Source organism: Hemitrygon akajei, chromosome 5 (genome assembly GCF_048418815.1).
Source record: "Hemitrygon akajei chromosome 5, sHemAka1.3, whole genome shotgun sequence".
Lineage (NCBI taxonomy): Eukaryota > Metazoa > Chordata > Chondrichthyes > Myliobatiformes > Dasyatidae > Hemitrygon > Hemitrygon akajei.
Window position 1 is genome coordinate 79,026,012 of NC_133128.1, and position 22,782 is coordinate 79,048,793.

The window sequence follows — 22,782 nt, forward strand, 5'->3', positions numbered from 1 at the left end:
ATGTCCTCTTCCAATCCACTTTAGCCAACTCTTTTCTCCTGCCTCTGTAATTCCTTCTCTTCCACTGTATTACTGATACATTTGATTTTAGCCTCTCCTCAAACTACAGGGTGAATTCAATCTTATTATGATCACTGCCTTCTAAGAGTTCCTTTGTCATAAGCTCCCTAATCAAATCTGGGTCATAACATAACACCCAATCCAAAATTGCTATTCCCAGTGGGCTGAACCACAACCGCTCCAAAAAGCCATCTCACAGGCATTTTGCAAATTCCCTCTTTTGGCATCCAGCACCAACCAGCCTTCCTCCATCTGCCTGCAACATTGAAATCCTCCATGACTATCATAACATTGCCCTTTTTACATGCCTTTTCCTTCTCTCATTGTAACTTGTAGCCCGCATCTTGGCTACTGTTCGGTGACCTGTATGTAACTCCCACCACGGTCTTTTTACCCTTGCAATGGAATTGTTTGTAATCCTGCAAAACAGACTGAAGAACTTTACCATCTGCAAAAGGCACTGGGGTTGCTCACTTGAGCTACTCTGATACCATCTCTTAAACTCATAATCTCAACAATCAGGAAGGACAAGGGCAATGGTGCACTAGCACCTAGGATTCACACCATCCTAACTTGAAAATATGCCTTTGTTCCCTCATCAATGAGCCTAATCCCTGGAACTACCAACCCAATGACAGAGAGCTGACAGCACTTTCAATATGAGGACCTCAGCAGTTTATGAAGGTGGTTTATCATCATCAATAAATGCTGGCCTTGCCTGTGACGCCAACATCCTATAAAATGAACAACAGAAAGATGCTCTCTCAGACCCTTCAAAATTAGTGTACTGTTGTTGTTTAAATAACATGTATTTTCAACTGCTGATCATATCCCTATGAAGATCTGCAGATAACAGTGCATTTCAGAGGTTCAGTAGTACTAACTCCTGATCAATTTCTAAAGGCAACAAAGGATGAATACATCCAATTTGCTCATGGTACTTCAATTGTAGCTGCTTGAACTCATGACTGAACATTTAAGAAATTAATGTGCATTGGCACCTATGTGCCACATAAAATTACTGTATGCTTGTACATGTACGTGTGTATGTTTATTTTAATTTGACCATTTTTCCTCACTAGAAACGCTTGGTAATCCAGCTCGTCAAGTCCAGCTCCCGTACTCCGCTGTGTACGTCGCTAAGCAGAGATTAAGGCCAGAGCTGGCAGCCCGGTGCCTAGTTCGACATCTGTTTCCTGAGGAGGTGCTGGTCAGAAGCAATGTATATGGAAATATAGATCGGGGTATAGCTCCTTTAGACTGCAACAAAATCTGTGCTGTCCGAGGTATTAATATTTAATCAATATGATTTGAATTTTGTATGGAAACTAAGAGAATTAAGGAATAGTAAACATGCTTAGTTGCTGATAAATCTGCATCAAATACAAAAAGATAAAAACATTCAAATATTTGGAGAGCATTTCCATAAAGGCTTTGATTTTCAGTGCTTATCCCATCATAATGTGTGGCTATGGGTGGTTAGCAGCTTTTAGTTAGGCTAGACTAGGTCTGTATTCTCTGGAGTGGAGGAGTTTAAGTGAGGACATGATTGAGGTGTGTAAAATTATGTGTGATTATGGATAGGATAGATGGCAGGAAAATTTTCCCTTAACAGAGGTGAATAAAACCAGTGTGTGGTGAGTACTGTATCTGGAATACAATGCTGGAGTGAGTGGTGGAAGCAGAGTCATTAACAATATTTAACAAGTATCTAGATAAGCACTTAAATTGCCTCGGCATAGAAAGCTGCACGAAAAGTGCTGGAAGATAAGATTCGTATAGATAAGTGCCCAGTTAGCACAGATATAATGGGCCAAATGGCCTGTTTTGCTACTATATGACTCTTAAATGTAGGACAGATCAACAGACATTTGTTTCTTGGATCTGTATCCTGATTGGTAGCAGTTTATACATTCAGCTACCTTTCAACCTACAGTCAACTTCTCCAGGCTTGGTAATAGTACTTGATTGGGAGAACTGCACATTGCTGGAAGAATTGAATTTAATCCAACATTAGTATTGATTGGACAACTCAGTAAATAGTGGGTATCTACTGCCAGTTTCTATCTAAAGTGATGAACCTGTTTTTAGGGAATAAGTGAAGCATCTCCTCTTTCATCCTTCAATTTAAATATGACCATTGTTTTGATAATATCTGTAATATATTGCTCTCTCAATCTTTTTATTAATATTAATAATATGAACAAAATACAATTGATATATTAATAAAGGGATTACAAACATAGAAATTCCCATTGCACATGAAAGAATACATAAGCAATGATTACAGTATAAATGAGTTTTCCCAAAACATGAACCATACAGTATATGTATGAACAAGGCAAATCTAGGTATTTCATAATATATGATAAAAAAAACAGAAAAAATAAAAAAAATGTTTGCAAAATTAACTAAACTACTAATCTAATAGCTAATAAAGAAGAAAAAAGAAGCAAAAAAAGAAAAAAAGAAGAAAAACTGGAAAAAGGAAAAAAAAGGGTGTTTATAATATCTCACAAGAATACATAATCATCAGTGTCGTCAACTCCGATCCTCTCAACATAAATAAGATTAAAGCTGGAAAATCAAATAAGCTTGGAACAGGGTCATATTACATCATATGAAAATCTTGAATAAATGGTCTCCATATCTTTTCAAATTTAATAGAAGTATCAAATACACCACTTCTAATTTTTTCTAAATTTAAACATAACATAGTTTGAGACAACCAATGAAATACAGTGGGAGGATTAATTTCCTTCCAATTCAACAAAATAGATCTTCTAGCCATCAAAGTGAGAAATGCAATCATTCGACAGGCGGAAGAAGATAAATGAAGTGAGTCCATCATTGGTAAACCAAAAATTGCGGTAATAGGATGGGGTTGTAAATCGATGTTCAAAACTGCAGAGATAATATCAAAAATATCTTTCCAATATTTTTTCAAAAGCGGACATGACCAAAACATACGAGTTAAAGACGCGATTTCAAATTGACATCTATCACAAATAGGGTTTATATAAGAATAAAAATGAGCTAATTTACCCTTAGACATATGGGCCCTATGTACGACCTTAAATTGTATTAATGAATGTTTGGCACATATAGATGATGTATTAACTAATTGAAGAATTCTATCCTAATTCTCAATAGGAATAATAAGATTAAGCTCTCTTTCCCAATCATTTTTTGTCTTATAAAGGGGCTCTGAACGTATCTTCATAATTATATTATAAAGTTTTGATATAAGCCCTTTTTGAAAAGGATTTAATTCAAACAAACTCTCCAAAATATCTGAAGACACAAAATTTGGAAACGTAGGAAGTACCGTACTTAAAAAATGCCTAATCTGTAAATATCTAAAAAAATGAAATCTAGGCAAATTATATTTATTAGATAATTGCTCAAAAGACATAAAACAATTGTCCGAAAATAAATCAGAAAATCTTAGTAATCCCTTAGTTTTCCAAGCCGAAAAAGCTTGATCTATAATTGAAGGGTGGAAAAAGCAATTAGATACAATAGGAATATTTAAAACGAATTGAGTCAACCCGAAAAATTTCCGAAATTGAAACCATATACGTAAAGTATGTTTAACTATCGGGTTGTCAATTCGTTTCGGCAATTTAGAAAGAGCAAAAGGGAGAGAAGTCCCTAAAATAGAACCCAGAGCATAACCTGGTACCGATTTAATTTCCAAACTCACCCAATGAGGGCCAAAAGATCCCTCCCAGTCTTTCAACCAACATAACAAATATCTAATATTAACTGCCCAATAATAAAATCTGAAATTAGGTAATGCCAACCCACCTTCCTTCTTTGTCTTCTGTAAGTATATTTTACCTAACCTGGGATTTTTATTCTGCCATATATATGAGGAAATTTTTGAATCAACATTAGTAAAAAAAGATTTCGGAATAAAAGTTGGTACCGCTTGAAAAATATATAAAAACTTAGGTAAAATAACCATCTTAATAGCATTAATCCTACCTATCAGAGATAAAGATAATGGTGACCACTTAGTAAACAAGCATTTAATCTGATCAATTAAGGGTAAAAAATTAGCCCTAAATAATTCTTTATGGTTTTTTGTGATTTTAATCCCTAAGTAAATAAAAGAGTCATTAACTAATTTAAAAGGTAAATTTCCATAACTTGGGACCTGTCTATTCAAAGGAAACAATTCACTCTTATTAAGATTTAACTTATACCCAGAAAACTCACTAAATTGAGCCAACAATGATAGAACTGCTGGAATAGATTTCTCAGGGTTAGAAATGAATAATAATAAATCATCTGCATACAAAGATAACTTGTGAATATCTGTCCCACGATTAATACCTGAAATATCCTGTGATTCTCTGATGGCAATTGCCAAAGGTTCTAAAGCAATGTTAAATAGTAATGGGCTAAGAGGACAGCCTTGTCTAGTGCCCCGAAATAAACGAAAAAAGGGAGATCTTTGATTATTAGTAAACACCGAGGCTACTGGAGTGTGATAAATCAGTTTAATCCAAGATATGAATGTCGGACTAAAATTAAACTTCTCCAACACATAAAATAAGTAAGACCATTCAACTCTATCAAATGCTTTCTCCGCATCTAATGAAATAACACATTCTGAAGTGCTATGTGAAGGAGTATAAACAATATTCAGTAATCTCCTAACATTGAAAAAAGAATAGCGATTTTTAATAAAACCGGTTTGATCTTCCAAAATAATTTGGGGTAATACCTTCTCCAGCCTGGAAGCCAGTAACTTGGAAAAGATCTTGGAGAATACATTCAATAAAGATATTGGTCTATAGGACGCACAGTCAGTAGGGTCTTTATCTTTCTTCAGTATTACAGAAATGGAAGCTCTATAGAAAGATTGTGGCAAATTCCCCAATCTAATTGCTTCTTCAAAAACCCTGCATAACCAAGGAGAAAGAGTAGCGGAAAAACATTTTAAAAATTCTACAGTATACCCATCTGGACCTGGTGCTTTCCCAGAATTCATTGAGGAAATAACCCCTTTAATTTCTGCATCCGTAATAGGAGTATCTAATATTGAAAGATCATTGGATGATAATTTTGGAAAATTCAATTTCCCAAGAAAATCACACATGGTATTATGATCCTGAGGGAATTCAGATTGATACAGGGAGGTATAAAAGTCTTGAAATGACTTATTTATCTCATCATGGTTAACTGTCAAATCCCCATTCTGCTGACGAATCTTAGTGATTTGACGTTTAACCAAAACATTCTTCAACTGACTAGCTAACAGTTTACCCGATTTATCACTATGTATATAAAAATCAGATCTGGTTTTCATTAATTGATTTTCAAGCGGAGATGTAAGTAATAAACTATGTTCCGTTTGAAGTTCAACCCTTTGTTTGTAAAGCTCCTTACTAGGAGTGATCGAATATTTCTTGTCAATCTCTTTAATTTTATCAACCAATAAAAGAGTTTCCTTCTTAATGCATTTTCTCAGACCAACAGAGTAAGAGATAATCTGTCCACGTATATACGCTTTAAAAGTGTCCCAAAGTGTTCCGCAAGAGATATCATCCGTGGAATTAGTTGAAAAGAAGAAATCGATCTGTTCCTTCATAAATTTAATAAAGTCCGGATCTTGCAATAAGGTAGAGTCAAATCGCCATTGTCTAACATTAGAAGCTGTATCCATAAATTTAATAGAAAGTTTTAATGGAGCATGGTCAGAGATAGCTATAATATCATAATTACAACCAATTACCGATGGAATAAAACAAGAGTCAATAAAAAAATAATCAATTCTCGAATAAGAATGATAAACATGTGAGAAAAAAGAAAACTCTTTGTCGTTAGAATGCTGAAATCTCCAAATATCCAAAACTCCATTATCAGTCAAAAAAGAGTTAATACAAGTGGCCGACTTATTGGGTAAAGTCTGAACAGATATAGATTTGTCCATCAAAGGATTTAAACAACAATTAAAGTCACCACCCATTATTAACTTATATTCATTTAGATTAGGTAAAGAAGTAAATAAGGACTTAAAAAAATCAGGACAATCCACATTTGGAGCATAAACATTAACCATAGCAACCTTTTTATTACAAAGTAAACCCGTAATTAACAAAAATCTACCATTTGGATCCGAAAGGATATCGTGTTGAACAAATGCAATAGAGGAGTCAATAAAAATTGAAACTCCCCTTACTTTGGCATTCGAATTCGAATGATACTGTTGACCCCGCCAAGACCTAAAAAAGCGATATTTGTCCTCCTTCCTCACATGAGTTTCTTGTACAAAAATGATATGAGCATTAAGTCTTTGGAATACTTTGAAAACCTTCTTTCATTTAATTGGATGGTTTAAACCATTAGTATTCCAAGACACAAAATTAATGGTTTGAGCCATGCTTCTAAAATCAACCCTTTGGTATAAAAAGGGTTAACCAAATTATAAACTCATGCACCCGGAAGAGGAACAAAAATAAAGAGCGGACCCGGAAGTGATGACATCGTAGACATATTTGAAGTTCAAAAACAGCCCAAATGAAAAAACTAAAACAAACTGGTAAAAGAAAAATAAAATTAGAAAACAGACCATCCCCCACCCCCACAAGAAAAAGAAAAAAAGCCAAAATATGGCTAGAAAAAGGAAAAAATGAGACTAATTCTACCCCCATATCAGCGGAAGACCACTCCGTATATAAAGGATATATATAAAAAAAACCACCCCAACTTTAAAGATTATAATCACTATACTAAAAACCACACTTCTTAATATACTTAGTTGTAAAAAAAAAGAATATAATCACTAAAAGCTTATAAATCGGGTTATAACCCAAACAAATCAAGAAATATTTAAACTATGATAAGCGATACATTATAGGAAGAAGACAAGAGAAGAAAAAATAACGCCATCTTAAACAAAACCAAGAATATTTTTCCAGAAAACCACCATCTTAATAAAAAAGAATTCACCTTCGAAGGGTTAAAAATACACCTTCGAAGGAACAAAAATAATAGTCAAAAATATAGTATAATGGTTAAAGTGTATAAAACAGAGCGATTAATATAACGAAAACACACTTTAACTTAAATATAAAGTATAGGATAAACCTACACCAATAACCAGAGACTAAATCTGGTTTGAGGAATCGAAAACCATCTTACACAATCAGAATCACTCATTTATTAGGGATTAGTGTCTGTAGCAGTAGGGAAGTTCTTCTCCAGATAACTTCTCGCTTCAGATGTAGAAAGGAAAACCTGGCGTGGAACATTCGGCGGAGAGATTCTAAGCTTCGCAGGGTATAAGAGTGCAGGTTTTAGATTTTTCTCATAACATTCAGACATCAGAGGTTTAAAAAGAAGCCTTTTCTTCATAACTTCAGGACTAAAATCTTCAACCAAACGGAAATAGTAATCTTGAAATTTAACCATTCTAACCCGCCGAGCCACACCAATAAGTTGTTCTTTGTCGTGTACATAATGAAACCGGACAATTACAACCAAAGGTTTAGCTGGAGCACTCAATGAACGACGCCAAATTCTATGTGCTCGATCAAGTAACGGGGGGTTATCTGGGAAAACCGACGGGAACGCATCTTTTAAAAGTTGAGCAAAATATTTTGAAGGGTCGTCTTTTTTTATGCCGTCTGGGAGACCAAGTATACGTAGGTTCTGTCTTCTGGACCGATTCTCAAAGTCGACACTCTTGGCTTTAAGTGTTTCCACCAATTTAATGGTTGAAATTAAATCCTGTTGCAATTTTTCAATTGTCAAATCTCGTTTCCGAGCTTCTTCTTGCAGAGACGCGATAAGAACTTGCTGCTGGTTAATTACTGAATCCGTCTTAACCATATAATCTTGAAAAGCCTTTATATCTTGTTTAAAAATTTGTTGTAGTTCATCAAATTTTTTATCCAAAACCTCCATAAACAGTTCATAAGTTAATTCAATGCGTTGCGGATGAGCTTGCTTCTTTCCATTACCGTTCGGGTTGCGCCCCGGTTCTCGTCCTTTGGATCTAAGAGCCATTTCTGTTTGCATATCTTCAAAAATTCACAATAAACTCTTAACGATAAGTCCAAGAAAATAGCAAGAATCTTTTGGTGTAGGTAAAAATAAGTTGGATAAGGGTGATCAAAGGTTAAAAAAAGTAAAGGTTATGGAGCGAATCTAAAACAGTACTCACTCCATGAGCGTCTCCCGCTGACTCCCTATATTGCTCTCTCCATGTAACATTGTGAAATCTCTTTGCCTTAAACTTCACGTGAAGGGTGATTTTATTCCCCCCTGCACTCTTTGTTAGCTATTTGTTCAGTTGGTTACAAGTGTCAAGACTATTTTTGTACTTCAGCTTTGTAGTTAGTTGGAAGATAGGATGAGCTAGGAACATTAAGATTCTGAGTAGGATTGTTTAATTTCCATTATCTCACTTTGATTGCACACAATTTCTCCATCAATTTATCTGTAAATCCACAGAATAATCCAGAGGTGGAGATTAATAAAAAGTTTTGTTTTAAAGAATTTAAACTAATGAAAATAATTAAACTACTTTTGCATCTAGCAGTAAGCTGCATGAAGCTAAGAAAGCAATCTGTATTTTACTTTGACTCTCAAATCTGCCTTGTCCAATGAAAGAGAAATATCGTTCAGTAAAATCAAATGTTAGGTGTTTGATACCGATGAACACAAAATAGAATGAAGTCATAGGTTGTATTGTGCCTTTCATAACCTCGGGACATCCCAATATGCTTACCAGCCAATGCAGTTTACGTAACGTAGGGAGCGCAGAAGCCAAATTATGCACAGCAGGATCCTATAAACTCTAACAATGCTCTTTGGGGGCACTCACAATACCTTCACTCTTTGTTTTATATTTGCCTTTGGAACTTTATATCCACTTGAGAAGGCAGATGAATTAGTTTTAACATCTGTACCAAAGGTCAGAGCCTCAGGCAGTACCATGTCAACCTTGGCAATACCTTGGGTTTTCATGTAGGAGTGATTCGCTCTTGCTATCACTAGACATGTCTTACACCTAGAAGATATAAACTGAAAATATCATATGTGCTTTATCCTGTCTACAATATTCATGTATGAATGTTATCTTCATAAGAACACTCCAGGGCATTCCTTGTGACAGGACTGATATCCATATGCAAAGCATTCATGTAAAGTCAAAGGAAGTTAGGCAGGTTCCAAGTTAATGTGCTCCACCAGTTTGCTGATTAAATAATGGAAGTAAATGTTACTCCTCTCTGATTTGTTCTGGCAGCAAGTTATATAAATCTATTTCTGTAAATGCAGTGGATTCCGGTTCATTGGGACACATCAGGACCAGTACACTTTGGCCTAATTAAGCAGTTGCTCTGATTCGCCAAAGATTCATGGCAATGGTTAAAAAGGTATAAAAAAGACAAACAAAATTGTGTATTTAACTGAAATACAGAACACATTAGAACACTGCCAATACTACTGTGGTAATATAAAACTGTGTATTAATTCCTAATTGTTATCAACAGAAGTATTTATCCAGTGTACACAGCTGCATACATTTGACTGTAAATGAACAACTTCAGTACAGATAATGGACTGCATTCATACAATGCTTTTGATGATATAATCCTCCAAAATTTCATTTTCATTGTGATTGTCATTACCTTTAAATTCTTCGTAGTTCAGTGAAAACGTTTCATTTTCATTCCCGCCCATTTCTGGCATTTCCAAGCATCAGTGCTTGAAACTACTGTGAGTAAAACAGTTCTGAATTATTTCTCGCCAACTATCAGTGACAAAAATCATTGCTTTTTGAACAGAAACACATGCAATCAACACTATTTAAAAATTACTCACTCGAAGCACATTGTAGTGTCTAATGGTCACATGGCCACACAAGTGTTTATGTCCAATGCTAGCAGCTGTTTGGCAACAGTCTCCTGTCCCAGTTTAGTAACAGAGTGTCCCAATACACAAAGGGAACCTCAGCTATTTTTTGATTAGTTTTTGTGCCTTAAGAGTTGTCCCAAATAAGCAGCTGTCCTGATAACCAATGGCCCAATTAACCAGAATCCACTGTATATCTTTATATTTGGCATCTATATAAAACATGGACTTTTTACTCATCAGCTGAGTTTGAGGTCTTGAAGCTAAATATCCACCAATATGGAAACATATTTTACTGCCTATTTGAAAAGGGGAGCAGAATATGCATGATGTAGTTTGCTATCAGTAGAATCATAGAGTCATTAGAATGAGGTTAGAGTGTTGTTATGACCTCGGCCCCCTCCTTTGTGAGAATCGCAAGAGCCCTAGTCAAGGGGGGTCAACTGACCCAAGAGGGGGAGAGACGTGCTGAATAGACACAAGAAATGGGAGAGAGAGAGGGAGACGTGCGGAAGACCACGTTCTCCCGAGAAGCAGAATAAAGGCGATATTGACTATTGTCTCATGAAGACCACGTGAAAAGCCCTCGGGCAAAGTGGGCTGGTTGAGAGAGAGATCGCATCACCTGCAACCTGATTGACACCTGCGATCCCGTGAAGAAGTATAAAGGAGGGTCTGAGGAGGGGACAACCCTCAGACGCACCAAGGAGACACCAAGGAAGCACGATACCGATTCCCGTGGGAGCGGGAAGTCATTTTGAAGGAAGCCACGTGCGTTAGATTCCAAATTTTGAATCTGTGGCTGGAACCAACGGAAGACCGCTTTTACCTAACAACGGGGAAGCCTGCTCCCCTGATTCCAAGGATTTGCTCTGTAAAGACAACGGGCAAGTGTTTATCCTTTCTCAACCATCTCTCTCTCCACAACGTGAAACCCCAGCGGTTCCCAAAAGGGAAAAGCCTGCAAACTTCTGAGTGACTCTTTATATTTCAATTGGACTCAGTATTACCCCCTAGACAACTATAGAGCTTATTTCTGATTGATTATTATTACACCGGTGTTTTAGATTGAGTTTTGACGATGTATATGATCTGAATGTTTTGTTTTAACCATACGTTTGTGCCCCTTTTTGAATAAAACGTTTGAAAATAGTAGCATCCGACTCAGCTGATCCCGCTATCTTTGCTGGTAAGTTACCTGGTTACGAGGTTACGTAACAAGTGGGGTTCTCGTCCCGGATTTGAAACCAAAGGGGAGGGTCAGCTTTCAGATAGATAGCCTCGGATAAGACATGGCATTGAGAATGTCTGTTCAGGCCCAAAATGTCCCAAGTATTTTAAGGTCAGGGAGGAATGCAGAAATCTATAGAAAGCAAAGATAGTGCTGTAGAGGTGAATTACTTAGCTAAATTCACTTAAATTATCCTAAAACAGACATTGCACACCAGTCTACTGAGATTTTTTCTGATTGTTTTATTTTTAAGATTTTTTTTTATCTTGCTGAATTATTGTCAGGCCATTGGGATAAAATAGCTGTTGATGCAGGGGAGAGCAAGCAATTAGCAGCACATCAGATGGCGTGCCTGTGATTTTCATCTAAGCTTGCATGGTATATCCACTTGTGCAGAGGTAAATTAGATGTGCTTTACGTCACATGCTAGGAACAAGCTTATAGAGGTAGGTGCCTTGTAAGATCGTACCAGAATCTGCATTGGACCCTTCCCTTCAACATCTAATGATTGTTGCCCAATTTCCCTGAGAAATAACTGCCTCACGAGTGCTATGTTTTGTAACTTCAAAACATTTAATTCAGAGGAAGACACAGGAGTCTGAAATGCAGGTCTAACTTCATATTTAAGCGAGGCATGCATGTATCACGTGGTAGCGTGGTGACGTATGCAATTTACGTATTTTTATGTATAACCCATAATGAATTATTTAAATGAACAAGAATGCTTAATCAAATATATATACATGATTACTCAAATATTACTGAAATATTAAATGCACGAGTACCATGACTACTCCTTCCAATCACTCTTTTCTACTTGCCCTCTTCAGTACTTTCCAAAGTATTCCTCCTGCTGTCTGAACTCCTGCCATTTCCCAAGTTGCACTCTTGGTGTCCTTTATGTGCTTCACAACGGTGAGATGCATTTTTAAGAAGTCCTTATTCTTTTAAGTCTGTTCACACCTAAATACCAAATACTTTGAGGAGCACTGGATTTTTGAAGCAGTGGGCCTTGAATGAAATACTCAATGAAATGTTAACAACCTAACTAAACAGATGCCATTCCATTTGCAGGCACAGAGATCTCTTAAGGGGATCCAATACAATAAATGTTATTTTTGCATGTGCTATGCTATTTTATGTACAGAGCACCTTTAAAGAACATAATATTAACTTCCTTCTTGGCATTATTCACTATTCATCTGAACACTAACTTTAGATCTTGACAGTTTCGCTTCTAACCTCATACAGAGAATAACACATTTGATGGACTTGATTATGGAGATGATAAAATATTTTCTAAAACAGGGAGCTGTTGACTTTGCATGGTCCACAATTGTACTTGCACTAAATCTCTCAAAGTGCAGGCAACTTAAAATAAACTTTTGTCCTGCAAGAGACATTTGAACAACATAGTGCATGAAATATAGGAGTACATTTGATGTCTTTTTGGAAGTTCTACTGAAATGGGTACATGGGTGACTTGCTTTTGAGGTCACAGTCTTCAAGATTTTTTTTTGCTTTTCAGTAATTTTACAGTAACGTGTTCGTGTTGTTTCAGTGAAACTTTGTAAAGCCACCTATCCAAGGAAAGATTTGGAAATGTTTCTGAATTGTACAACATTTCATATTTGATGCTTGCATGGGTTGGTTATTGTGGCCTTAAAGGGTCAGAATATTCCTGAAGGTTTTGTGCTTCAAGTAGTTTTGACCTTGACATTTGGAAAATGTTATCTGTCAAGGTCATGTGATACCATGAGGAAAGTAGTTCTGTCATATTTCAGAAATTATTTTCTAGCCATAGATTCTCATTTTTCTAATGTTTCTCTATTAAATTCAGTTTAATAGTTGTTCATTAAATGTATGAAAACTTCCATTTTCTTCTTGGGATGGAAAAAATATAGGTGAGAATCATAATAGTTTATATTCATGAAAAACACTCAGAGGATTGGGTATGTGTCTGCTCCTTTGTCCATCATACCTCTACAAATGTCTATTTTCACTCTCTGAAGCTTGCTGCTTGTGAAATTGCTGATTTCAATCTAATCCAAATTAAGGATACATTATTAAAATTGCTTTTAGATTTCAATGTACCTGAAGGTTTCATTAGAAAACACGTATGGGGTAGTCATTATTCTCATAGATGCAAGTTTAATTTTTGTTGGTGCTTTTTAGAGTGCTGATTATATAGAGTAGTTTTTATATAATTTTAGGTAGCTGTTTGGTAGCATTTCTACTTCATTGTATTGTTAAACACCTCCTAATTTCCAAAATCAGTAAGCATAAGATGAGTTCAAGTTAATACTGCCTTAATTATGATTACTTTGCATAATGTAAAATTAGCCTCAGACCACTTCTGAGATGCATCAAGCATTCTGTTCCTACTGAATACTGCTTTGCTTTCACTTTCCAAAGGTTCTCAAAAAGATTGTTCATTTCATACCAGATATTTAGGAGGCAGTTTTTAACTTGATTATAGTAAAAATCATACAGTACATTCAGAACAAAGGTGGGATACCACCGTGGCTTAGCAGTTAGCACGACAATGTTACAGTTTGGGGCGTCTGAGTTCAGTGCTCAATTCTGCCATCCTCTGTTTCTACATTCTTCCCATGTGCACATAGGTTTTCTTCCAGGTGCTCTGGTTTTCTACCACAGTCCAAAGATGTACTGGTTAGTAGGTTAATTGGTCATTGTAAATTATCCTACAGTTAGGCTAGGATTAAATCAGTGGGTTATTGGCTGGCTGGTGGTGCAGTGGCATCAGTGCTGGACTCCAGAGCGAAGGCTCCCAAGTTTGAATCCAAGTCAGGCCACCCCCAAGCAGACTTTCTATCCATGAATCGTCAAGCTAGCCACTCGGACTCGGGGGGGGGGGGGTTGAGTCAGGAACGTTCATATCGTGACCCGGTTAATCCTGACACCACGCACCAGACAAGAATGGCTGACTGTCTGCTGTGACACGCTTAAAAAGAAGGTGGGTTGTTGGACAACGTAGGTCGATGGGCTGGAAGGACCTATTCTGTGCTGTATCTCTTAAATTTAAAAATAAATAAATAGTCTGCTTATCATCATGCACAGAGACATTACATTATCCATTCCAGATCTTTATTCATCATTGTTGCTAACTTGGTCTACATCGTCCTGATTATTTTGTAAAGTTTTAAGGCCTGGAAATTCTTTGCCAGTTGGGGGAAAAAAAGCACTAAGTGATTATTGCATTGGAACCAAGGATCTTTTCTGCACAGATTTGCCTGCAAACTTCAAAAGTGAATGTGATGGACATGTGCAAAAGCCTTCTCTTCTGCAAACTCTAATGTACTTTCCAGGGGATGGAATAAGGAAAGTTGAGATTGCTGGGTCAAGCCAGTAGATGAAGTTTTAAAAGACCAGAGGTAAAGGGAATAGGAGGTAAATTTGTGTGGTGAAGGTGATGTAGCTTGCACCTTGTTTGGGGCCTTGAGGGAAAGCACCATAGCCCACCTGATGTGAGTTATTAGTGCTAAGCTTTGCCTTCTGGGACCTGCTCTTTTCTTTAAACTCCCACTGATTCTTCCACTTAACCACAGGCAAAGCATGCTTAAAAATAGAGCAAGTAGCACCTCGACATGTGCTTTACACTGTTGACTGTTACTGCACATCTATAGCTGTGTATGTCTGTCAGCCTGACAGAAGCATAGAGGACCTGGTGAAAAATTTGTAGTCTTTATTGAGCTTGCATTAAGTCCCATGTCATGCTTTCCAGTTAGAATTGTACCAAGCAAACTTTCAGCTCTGTGTAGATTTTCTAGGCCCTAGCATTTTCTAGTAGAGAAGACTACTTGACTTTTATGATTAAGCTAGATATTATCCCATGGTATAGCCACCTTTGTACTCTCAACTTTGTTTATTATTTGTCCACTGCCAGCAGCATTTCTGGCAGGGGCGTTTTTACATGCTGTCTGTGTTGGATAAAAAATTCTCTTATTATCTCAGTTTTATTTTGGTTGGTGATGTTGAATTTATGCCATTTAGCTACTGACTTGATCTGTGAAAATTGTTACGCCATATTACCTTTACCAAATATAGCTTTCTCTGAAAAGTCTATTAGTTGCTTCTCATCCCTGATATTGTTTCAGCTAATTTCTTCCATACCTGGTTTTGTTATTTTGCCTTAAATAGGATACCAATACAGGGTTTTATTTCAAGTTATGAGTAGAAACAAGATTTCTTCTTTCCCAGTTGGAACCAGGTTTAGAGGAATTCTGGTGTCAGTGATATTGATGTCAGCTGGCTGAATGTAGAGTTAAGAATTCTGAACAAGTTTTCACTAAGAATAACTATCTGAGAGGTCTGACTACAATTTAAAATTTGATGATTTGGTCCTGCTCCATGATTTAGAAGAGAATGCTCAGAATAATGTTTGACTACCTGCCTTTAGAGTTATTAGTCTGTCTAGTCCCTTGTTATTTGATGAGCTAAAAGACCAGCACTGGGGATCAATTGTAACCAACACAACTGGAAATTTTGTTAAAATGCCACATCTTCTATTTGAACAAGAGAAGCAGAAGCTGTATTTGGAGTAGTCAGGGGTGGGAGGAGGGGACCTTAATGGAATTTGCTGCTGAAATAATTATAATGGAAAACAGTGGAAAAAAATAATTAAGTCAAAGAAATGTTGTTATTGTTCAGGTGTTTAATTTATGATTAGTACAATACCAGAGATCCTCATATTGTATAAAGCAGTTTAATCATCAGAGCAATTTATTCTAGCTTCAAAATATAAGTTGAATACAAACAGTTTATGTATTTTGTCCTATTCGGTGTAAAAATTAAAGGAAATAAAGTATGATAAGATATAGTATGCAAGAAATATTAATTTATCTCTGTGTTTATAATTTGTTTTTGATGTATTGGCAGAGTTTCTTGAAGAAGCCTATCCAGTGTTTGACTTGCGTGAAAATGGACGTGACTGGAAAGCTTGTGTGGCTGCTATAAATAGTTCTATTCGCAGCATAAGGCATGACCTCAGGAAGTCTCTGCCAGGCTATAACAAGAAACAGCATCCTCAGTACTTGAGTTTATATAGCAAGAAACAGCCAGACAATCAGAGCAACAAAATGGATACTCCCCGCAGCACTAACCACGAGAAAAATTCAAAAGTGACGCAAACATCCTCCAACCACCAACTTAAAAGGGATAGATACTGAAAGTGAAAATAAATGGAGAAATATGAATGTATTGTTTGAAAAAATAAGATCTTAGAAAGCATACATAATTACCTACGGTATGTTTATGCTAAATCTGACTGAGAGCTCCAAGTATGTAAAATTGTGCTTCAATATACTATAGTTTTATTCTTGTGTGCTTTTCAGTGTTTGCATTCTTGCAGTAATCTAAAGTTTGAATTGCAGAATGGTAAAAATGGGGGAGAATAATGTTAGCAGAGCAGGTAGCAAAAACATTCGCACAAAATGAATATTGAAATTAAACAGAATATTTGAGGGAACCTTTCTGTGAGTTGCTGCTGAAACTTACTTACAGGGAGAAGGCTGTATTTTCAGAGTTATTTTGTAAAACTCACTGTGATGTTTTGAATGAAGATTTTTGATCTTTGAACTTTGCATCAGGAACACAGGCTTATATATGTGTTCTTGATGTACCACAACAAAAGCATTTCTCTTTCTCTCAAGACAGAATTCTTCATTGTTATAAAATCATTATGGGCCAAGCCAGAGCTAATAAAATTCACCATGGTTACATTGGATAATTTGGTCTGGAGCCCTGGGGTTTGAATTTTACTGAAGTAAAGAAAATGTGGAATCACAAAACAATGCCAAATGATTTGTACTGGGAAGGGAGAAACAGTTAATGTAGCTATTTAACATTTGTGGATTTTTGAGTCTATTCCATGCCAACAATATTCCATATTGTTGTACCTAAATTCCTCGTATCAGAGCTGGGATTGCTGTTCTGAGAAACAAAAATATACTTGTGCAATAGAAAACAACAATGAGGTTTTAAACATAGCGGGCCAGGCAGCATCTATAAAGAGAAGCACTGTCGACGTTTCGGGCCGAGACCCTTTGTCAAGATTCACGTTGAGTTCTGACGAAGGGTCTCAGCCCGAAATGTCGACAGTGCTTCTCCTTATAGATGCTGCCTGGCCTGCTGTGTTCCACCAGCATTTTGTATGTGTTGCTTGAATTTCCAGCATCTGCAGATTTCCTCGTGTATGAGGTTTTAAAACCTTGTCCTTTATTGAGTCATTTGAGTAAAAGGTCATCTTTCCACCTAGCTCAATCAATCCCCATCGTGAAGCATTTGACAAAGACTCTGGATTTTTAAATTATTCAGCAGCAAAAGTTAACATATAAACAATGTATGAATGAAATATAGGCTTTGCCTTTTTCAGAATTATTATGCTTAAAATGTAAAACAAAACCAAGTGTCATGTAATGAAATCAATTTATTAAACTTATTTCCTGCTGGCATTCTTTGTATGTGATTTAACTTAAGGCTAAATTGTATTCTTGTAGAGCTATAATAAAATTTTGTGTATCAAATTTCATTTTGTTATCTATTCTCAGTCTGGTAGAACCCCCCCCCCCCCCACTTCGCAAATTTTCAAATTTTGCAGACTCATTTGGCACACTTAAATGTCCAAGTAAACTGTTTATATGGATGTCTCGGCCCGAAACGTCGACTGTACTTTTTGCCATAGATGCAGCCTAGCCTGCTCAGTTCCTCCTCTGTGTGTGTTTGAATTTACAGCATCTGCAGACTTTCTTTTGTTTGTGAAGCTCTGATAATCATCAACTTTTTCACTTGGAATTTATTTATTCAGTCATTGGTTTAGTTCAATGCAGCATTGTGATTATAGTAAGGGTACAAACACACTAAAAGTATATTTCCCACAGAAAACCAGGTTCTTCCCCCATTTTCCAATACCCAGTTCTTAGATTTTCTATAATTTCTCAATGGTTGTTCATAGTGAACAGCAGTATTTCACGGGAAGAGCAGTAGGTGCAACTCAGAGAAGGTTGAAGCGAGATTCTAATGGCATTTTTGTAGGGAATCGGCATGAGTTGCTTGGTGGTCATTCCAACAAATAACTGCTATTTTGCAGAAAGCAACAAAAAACGTCATTTGGTCATTTATTTTTGTTGCAATAATCAGAAGCAGATTTAATATCAGTGACATATGTCATGAAATTTGTTGTTTTGCTGAAGTACAGTGCAATTACATAAAACTATGAATTAAGAAATATGTTTAAAACTTAAATAGCACAAAATAAAGCAAAAGTAGTAAGAAAGTGTTCATGGATTGGTTCATTGTCTGTTCAGAAATATGATGGCTGAGGGGAAGAAGCTGTTCCCTAATAAGCCATTTGTTTATATTTAAATACCACAGCTAATTTTCAATTTTTTTGAAATACTTAGCTTGCCTTCTGCAAGAGAAGATTAAACTTCCTTTGACCAGCCAACAGAAGGAGGATTATATTGTTGTAAAACTATATTTCTTGGCTCCATATGATAGCTGAAATGTATCAGGTATCTCGAATGACAGATTTGAAATGTTGCTGCAGTCACCTAAGTTATGAATGCACCCACCAGATACTGGAAATAACGAATCAGAAATAAAATCTGTGCCAATCCTTGTGTTGAGTTGTTCAAATTTGGCTTTGTTGGATCTTGAAGATTTCTTGTATGTTCCTGTCCATAAAACAAGACAAACCTAAGGGAAGGGCGAACAGAGTGATCCTTTTGCCACAGGTTGCCCACAAATGCATTTATCTTTATTATATTTTTGTATTTTTATAGCAGCTCTAGTATTCAAAACCTCAAGGTACTTTCCATAATCAAAGAAATTGATCTTAAGTAAAGATGTCAAAATGTGGTCTCTAAATCTTTGTCAGAAGAGGGAATTCAAAGGAGGGTCTTCAGAGGCAGTGAGCTGAAGGTAGCAATATGGTATATAGGGAAGATTGGGGTAGCAGAGTAGCATGGTGGTTAGCATAACGCTTTACAGTACAAGCAAACCAGGTTCAATTCCTGACACTGCCTGTACATTCTCCCTATTTCTGCATGGGTTTCCTCCCACAATCCCAAGACATAAAGATTGATAGGTCAATTGGTCATTCTAAATTGCACCATCATTAGGCTCAGATTAAATCGGGATTGCTGGGCAGCGTGGCTTGAAGGGCTGGGAAGGCCTATTCTGTGCTGCTTTTGTAAAGGCATGGATTAAATGGGGTTAATAGGCAGGATTTAAAGTTGTAGTTGATTGGTGCATGATAGCACAAACTTTTGATGAGATTTGATTAGGCGGCTGCTGCTGTTTATTGGAGAACCAACAGGAGAAATCTCCAGTACTGATCAACTCCTGTTTAGACTGCTTTTGTTGAGGAAGATCATTGATAGGTGCACTCAAAACATTATCCAGAGGAAGGATAGGATTTATCCTATCAAGGTAGGATATGAACCATCAGAATGTTGATGCCCACTGACATCAGTTTTAGCAGGGCTCCTTCTTGGCACACTATGTTAACACTACCTTGATGCCAAGGGGTGTCATTTTCACCTCTCAACTGTGGCAATGGGTGGAACGGGGGAAAATGATTTTTTTGGAGTGAAATGATGTGGCAATTAAGCCCTTCTGTCTGTGTGAAATGTTAGTAATATACTCTGGCCTGGTGGGACATACCACAAATGAAAGAAAAAGGTTGATAGGCAAAATTGACCAGACCTGAAACAAAGTTATTTGAAGTTAAGGAATTAAAATATTGAGTTCTGGACGCTGTAATTTGCTGAGTCGGGAGGTGTTTTCCATTGAGATTGTGTTGGCCTAGTAACAATGCAGAATAGCACAGACAGGCTGGAGTGATATTCTAGTCAACAATCACTGTTAAAGCTATCACCACTGCAGCATTTATAAAGTTCCAGAGGCAATTTGTGAAGAACTTGTGCTCCTCCCATCTCACGTGTCAGTGTGTCCACACTGCAATAGCTTTTGTCTCCACAATCACCATCAGCATAGGTACGCCACAAGGCTGTGTGCTTAGCCCCCTTTATACTAATGACTGTGAGGCTAAGCACAGCACCAATGCCATATTTAAATTTGCTGATGACACCACTGACACTGACTGAATCAAAAGTGGTGACAAATCAGACTATAGGAGGGAGACTGAAAATCTGGCTGAGTGGTGCCACATTAACAACTTCTCATCCAATGTCAGCAAGACAAAGGAGCTGATTATTGACTTCAGGAGGAGGAAAACGGAGGTTCACAAGCCAGTTCTCATTGGGGGAGAAGGGGGGGGGGGGGGGTCACAGCTGGAGAAGGTCAGCAACTTTACATTCCTCAGTGCTGTCATTTCAGAGGAGCTGCCCTAGGCGCAGCAGTTAAGTGTTATTACGAAGAAAGCATAGCCGCATTTCTACTTAGAAGTTTACAAAGATTCGGCATGTCATCTAAAACTTTGACAAACTTCCATAGATACTTGGTGTAGAGTATATTGACTAGTTGCATCATTGCCTGATACGACCTCTTCTCACTGCTACCATCAGGAAGAAGGTACAGGAGCCTCAAGACCCACACCACCAAATTCAAGAACAATTATTACCCCTTAACCATCAGGCTCTTGAATAAATTCACTTCATCAATGAAATTTTCCCAAATCTATCTACTCACTTTCAAGGACTCTTCATCTCATGTTCTTGATATTCATTTTGTATTTAATATTAATATTGCTATTGTTAATTATTTTTTGTCTCTTTGTGTTTGCACATTTTATAGTCTTTTGCATATTGATTAATCTGTCCTGTTGGGGCAGTCTTTCATTGATTCTATTGTGCTTCTTGTGTTTACTATGAATGCCCACAAGAAAATAAATCTTGGGGCTGTATATGGTGACACACAGTATATGTACTTTGATAATAAATTTAAACTTTGAAGAATGCACCAATTAGGCACACTTAACAACAAAACCTATATGAACATGGGGGTTTTCAATAGTATTGGGAAAATCAGACTCTTGTTGGATCCCAAGAGAAGGAATTTATTGAATGCCTGTGAGATGGCGTTTAAGAGCAAATTATGGTTGTGCCCACTAGGGAAAAGGTACTTCTGGATTGGGTGTTGTAGAATGACCAGATTTGATTTGGAAGCTTAAGGTAAAGGAATCCTTAGGAGCTAGTGATTGTAACATGATAAAATTCACGCTGCAGTTTCAGAGGGAGAAGCTGGAGTCAGATGTTATCACTATTACAGTGGAGTAAAGGGAATTACAGAGATGTGAGAGAGGAACTGGCCGAAGCTGATTTGAAGGGGAACTTAGCAGGGATGATGGCAGAGCAGCAATGGCTGGAGTTTCTGCAGGTAATTTGGAAGGCACGAGATCAGTTCATCGAAAGGGAGGATGGGGCAACTATGGCTGACTACGGCAGCATTAAAGCAAAAGAGAGGGCATACAATATAGGGAAAATTAGTGGAAAGCTGGAGGATTGGGATGCTTTTAAAAACCAATAGAAGGCTCTAACAAAACAATAAAGAGAGAAAAATGAAAGTAAGCTAGCCAATAATATAAAAGACGATACAAATTTTTTTTCAGATGTATAGAGAATAAAAGAGAAGCAAGAGTGGATATCGGACCACTGGAAAATGATGCTGGAGAGGTAGTAATGGGGAACAAAGAAATGGCTTTGTGGAAGACATCAGCAGCATACCAAAAATTCAAGTGTCAGGGGCAGAAGTAAATATAGTTGCCATTACTAAGGAGGAAGTGCTTGGGAAGCTGAAAGGTCTGAAGGTAGATGTCACCTGGTCCAGATATAATACATTGCAGGATTTTGAAAGAAGTAACTGAAGAGATTGCAGAGTAATAGTAATAATCTGTCAAGAATTACTAGATTCTGGAAAGGTTCTGAAGGTCTCAAAAATTGCAAATCTCACACCACTCTTTAGGAAGTGAGGGAAGCAAAAGACAGAAAATCATAGGCGAGTTAACCTGACCAGTGGTTGACAAGATGTTAAGGTCCATTATTAAGGATGAGATTTTGGGGTACTTGGAGGCACATGATAAAATAGACCAAAGTCAGCAGGGTCTCCTTACAGGGAAATCTTGCCTAACAAATCTGTTGGAATTTTTTGAGGAATTTTTTAACAGGCAGGATAGACAAAGAAAAGTTAGTAGATATTGTTCACTTGGACTTTCAGAAGGCCTTTGACAAGGGGCTGCACATGAGGCTGTTAAACAAGATAAGAAGCCATGATTCTACAGGAAATATACCTTTGCATGCATAGGTTTGGCTGGCTGGTGGGAGGCAAAGAGTGGGAATAAAAGGGGCCTTTTCTAGTCGACTACCAGTGACTAGTCGTGTTCTGCAGGGTTCAGTGTCGGAACCACTTCTTTTCACATTATATGTCAATAACTTGGATGACAGAAATGATAGCTCTGCGGCCAAGTTTGCGGCATGATACAAAGATAGGTAGAGGGGCAGGCAGTGTAAGGGAAGCAGTGGGTCTGCAAAAGGACTTGGACAGATTAGGAGAATGGGCAAAGAAGTAGCAGATGGAATATAGTGTAGGGAAATGTATGGTCATACACTTTGGTATTTTCTAAATGAGGAGCAAATTCT

General features: G+C 37.1%; 1 protein-coding gene across 3 annotated transcripts in view; it reads left to right on the forward strand.

The window, feature by feature from the left end:
* LOC140727905 (uncharacterized) overlaps positions 1 to 17,707 on the forward strand; it is a 63,944-nt gene extending 46,237 nt beyond the window's left edge. For all 3 annotated transcript variants that reach the window (XM_073045855.1, XM_073045856.1, XM_073045857.1), the window contains 2 exons: positions 1,143 to 1,346; positions 16,064 to 17,707. In XM_073045855.1, coding sequence (XP_072901956.1) covers positions 1,143 to 1,346; positions 16,064 to 16,353 — 494 coding nt within the window. In that variant the 3' untranslated portion in view covers positions 16,354 to 17,707. The remainder of the gene's footprint in view (positions 1 to 1,142; positions 1,347 to 16,063) is intronic.
* The last annotated feature ends 5,075 nt before the right edge of the window (positions 17,708 to 22,782 follow it).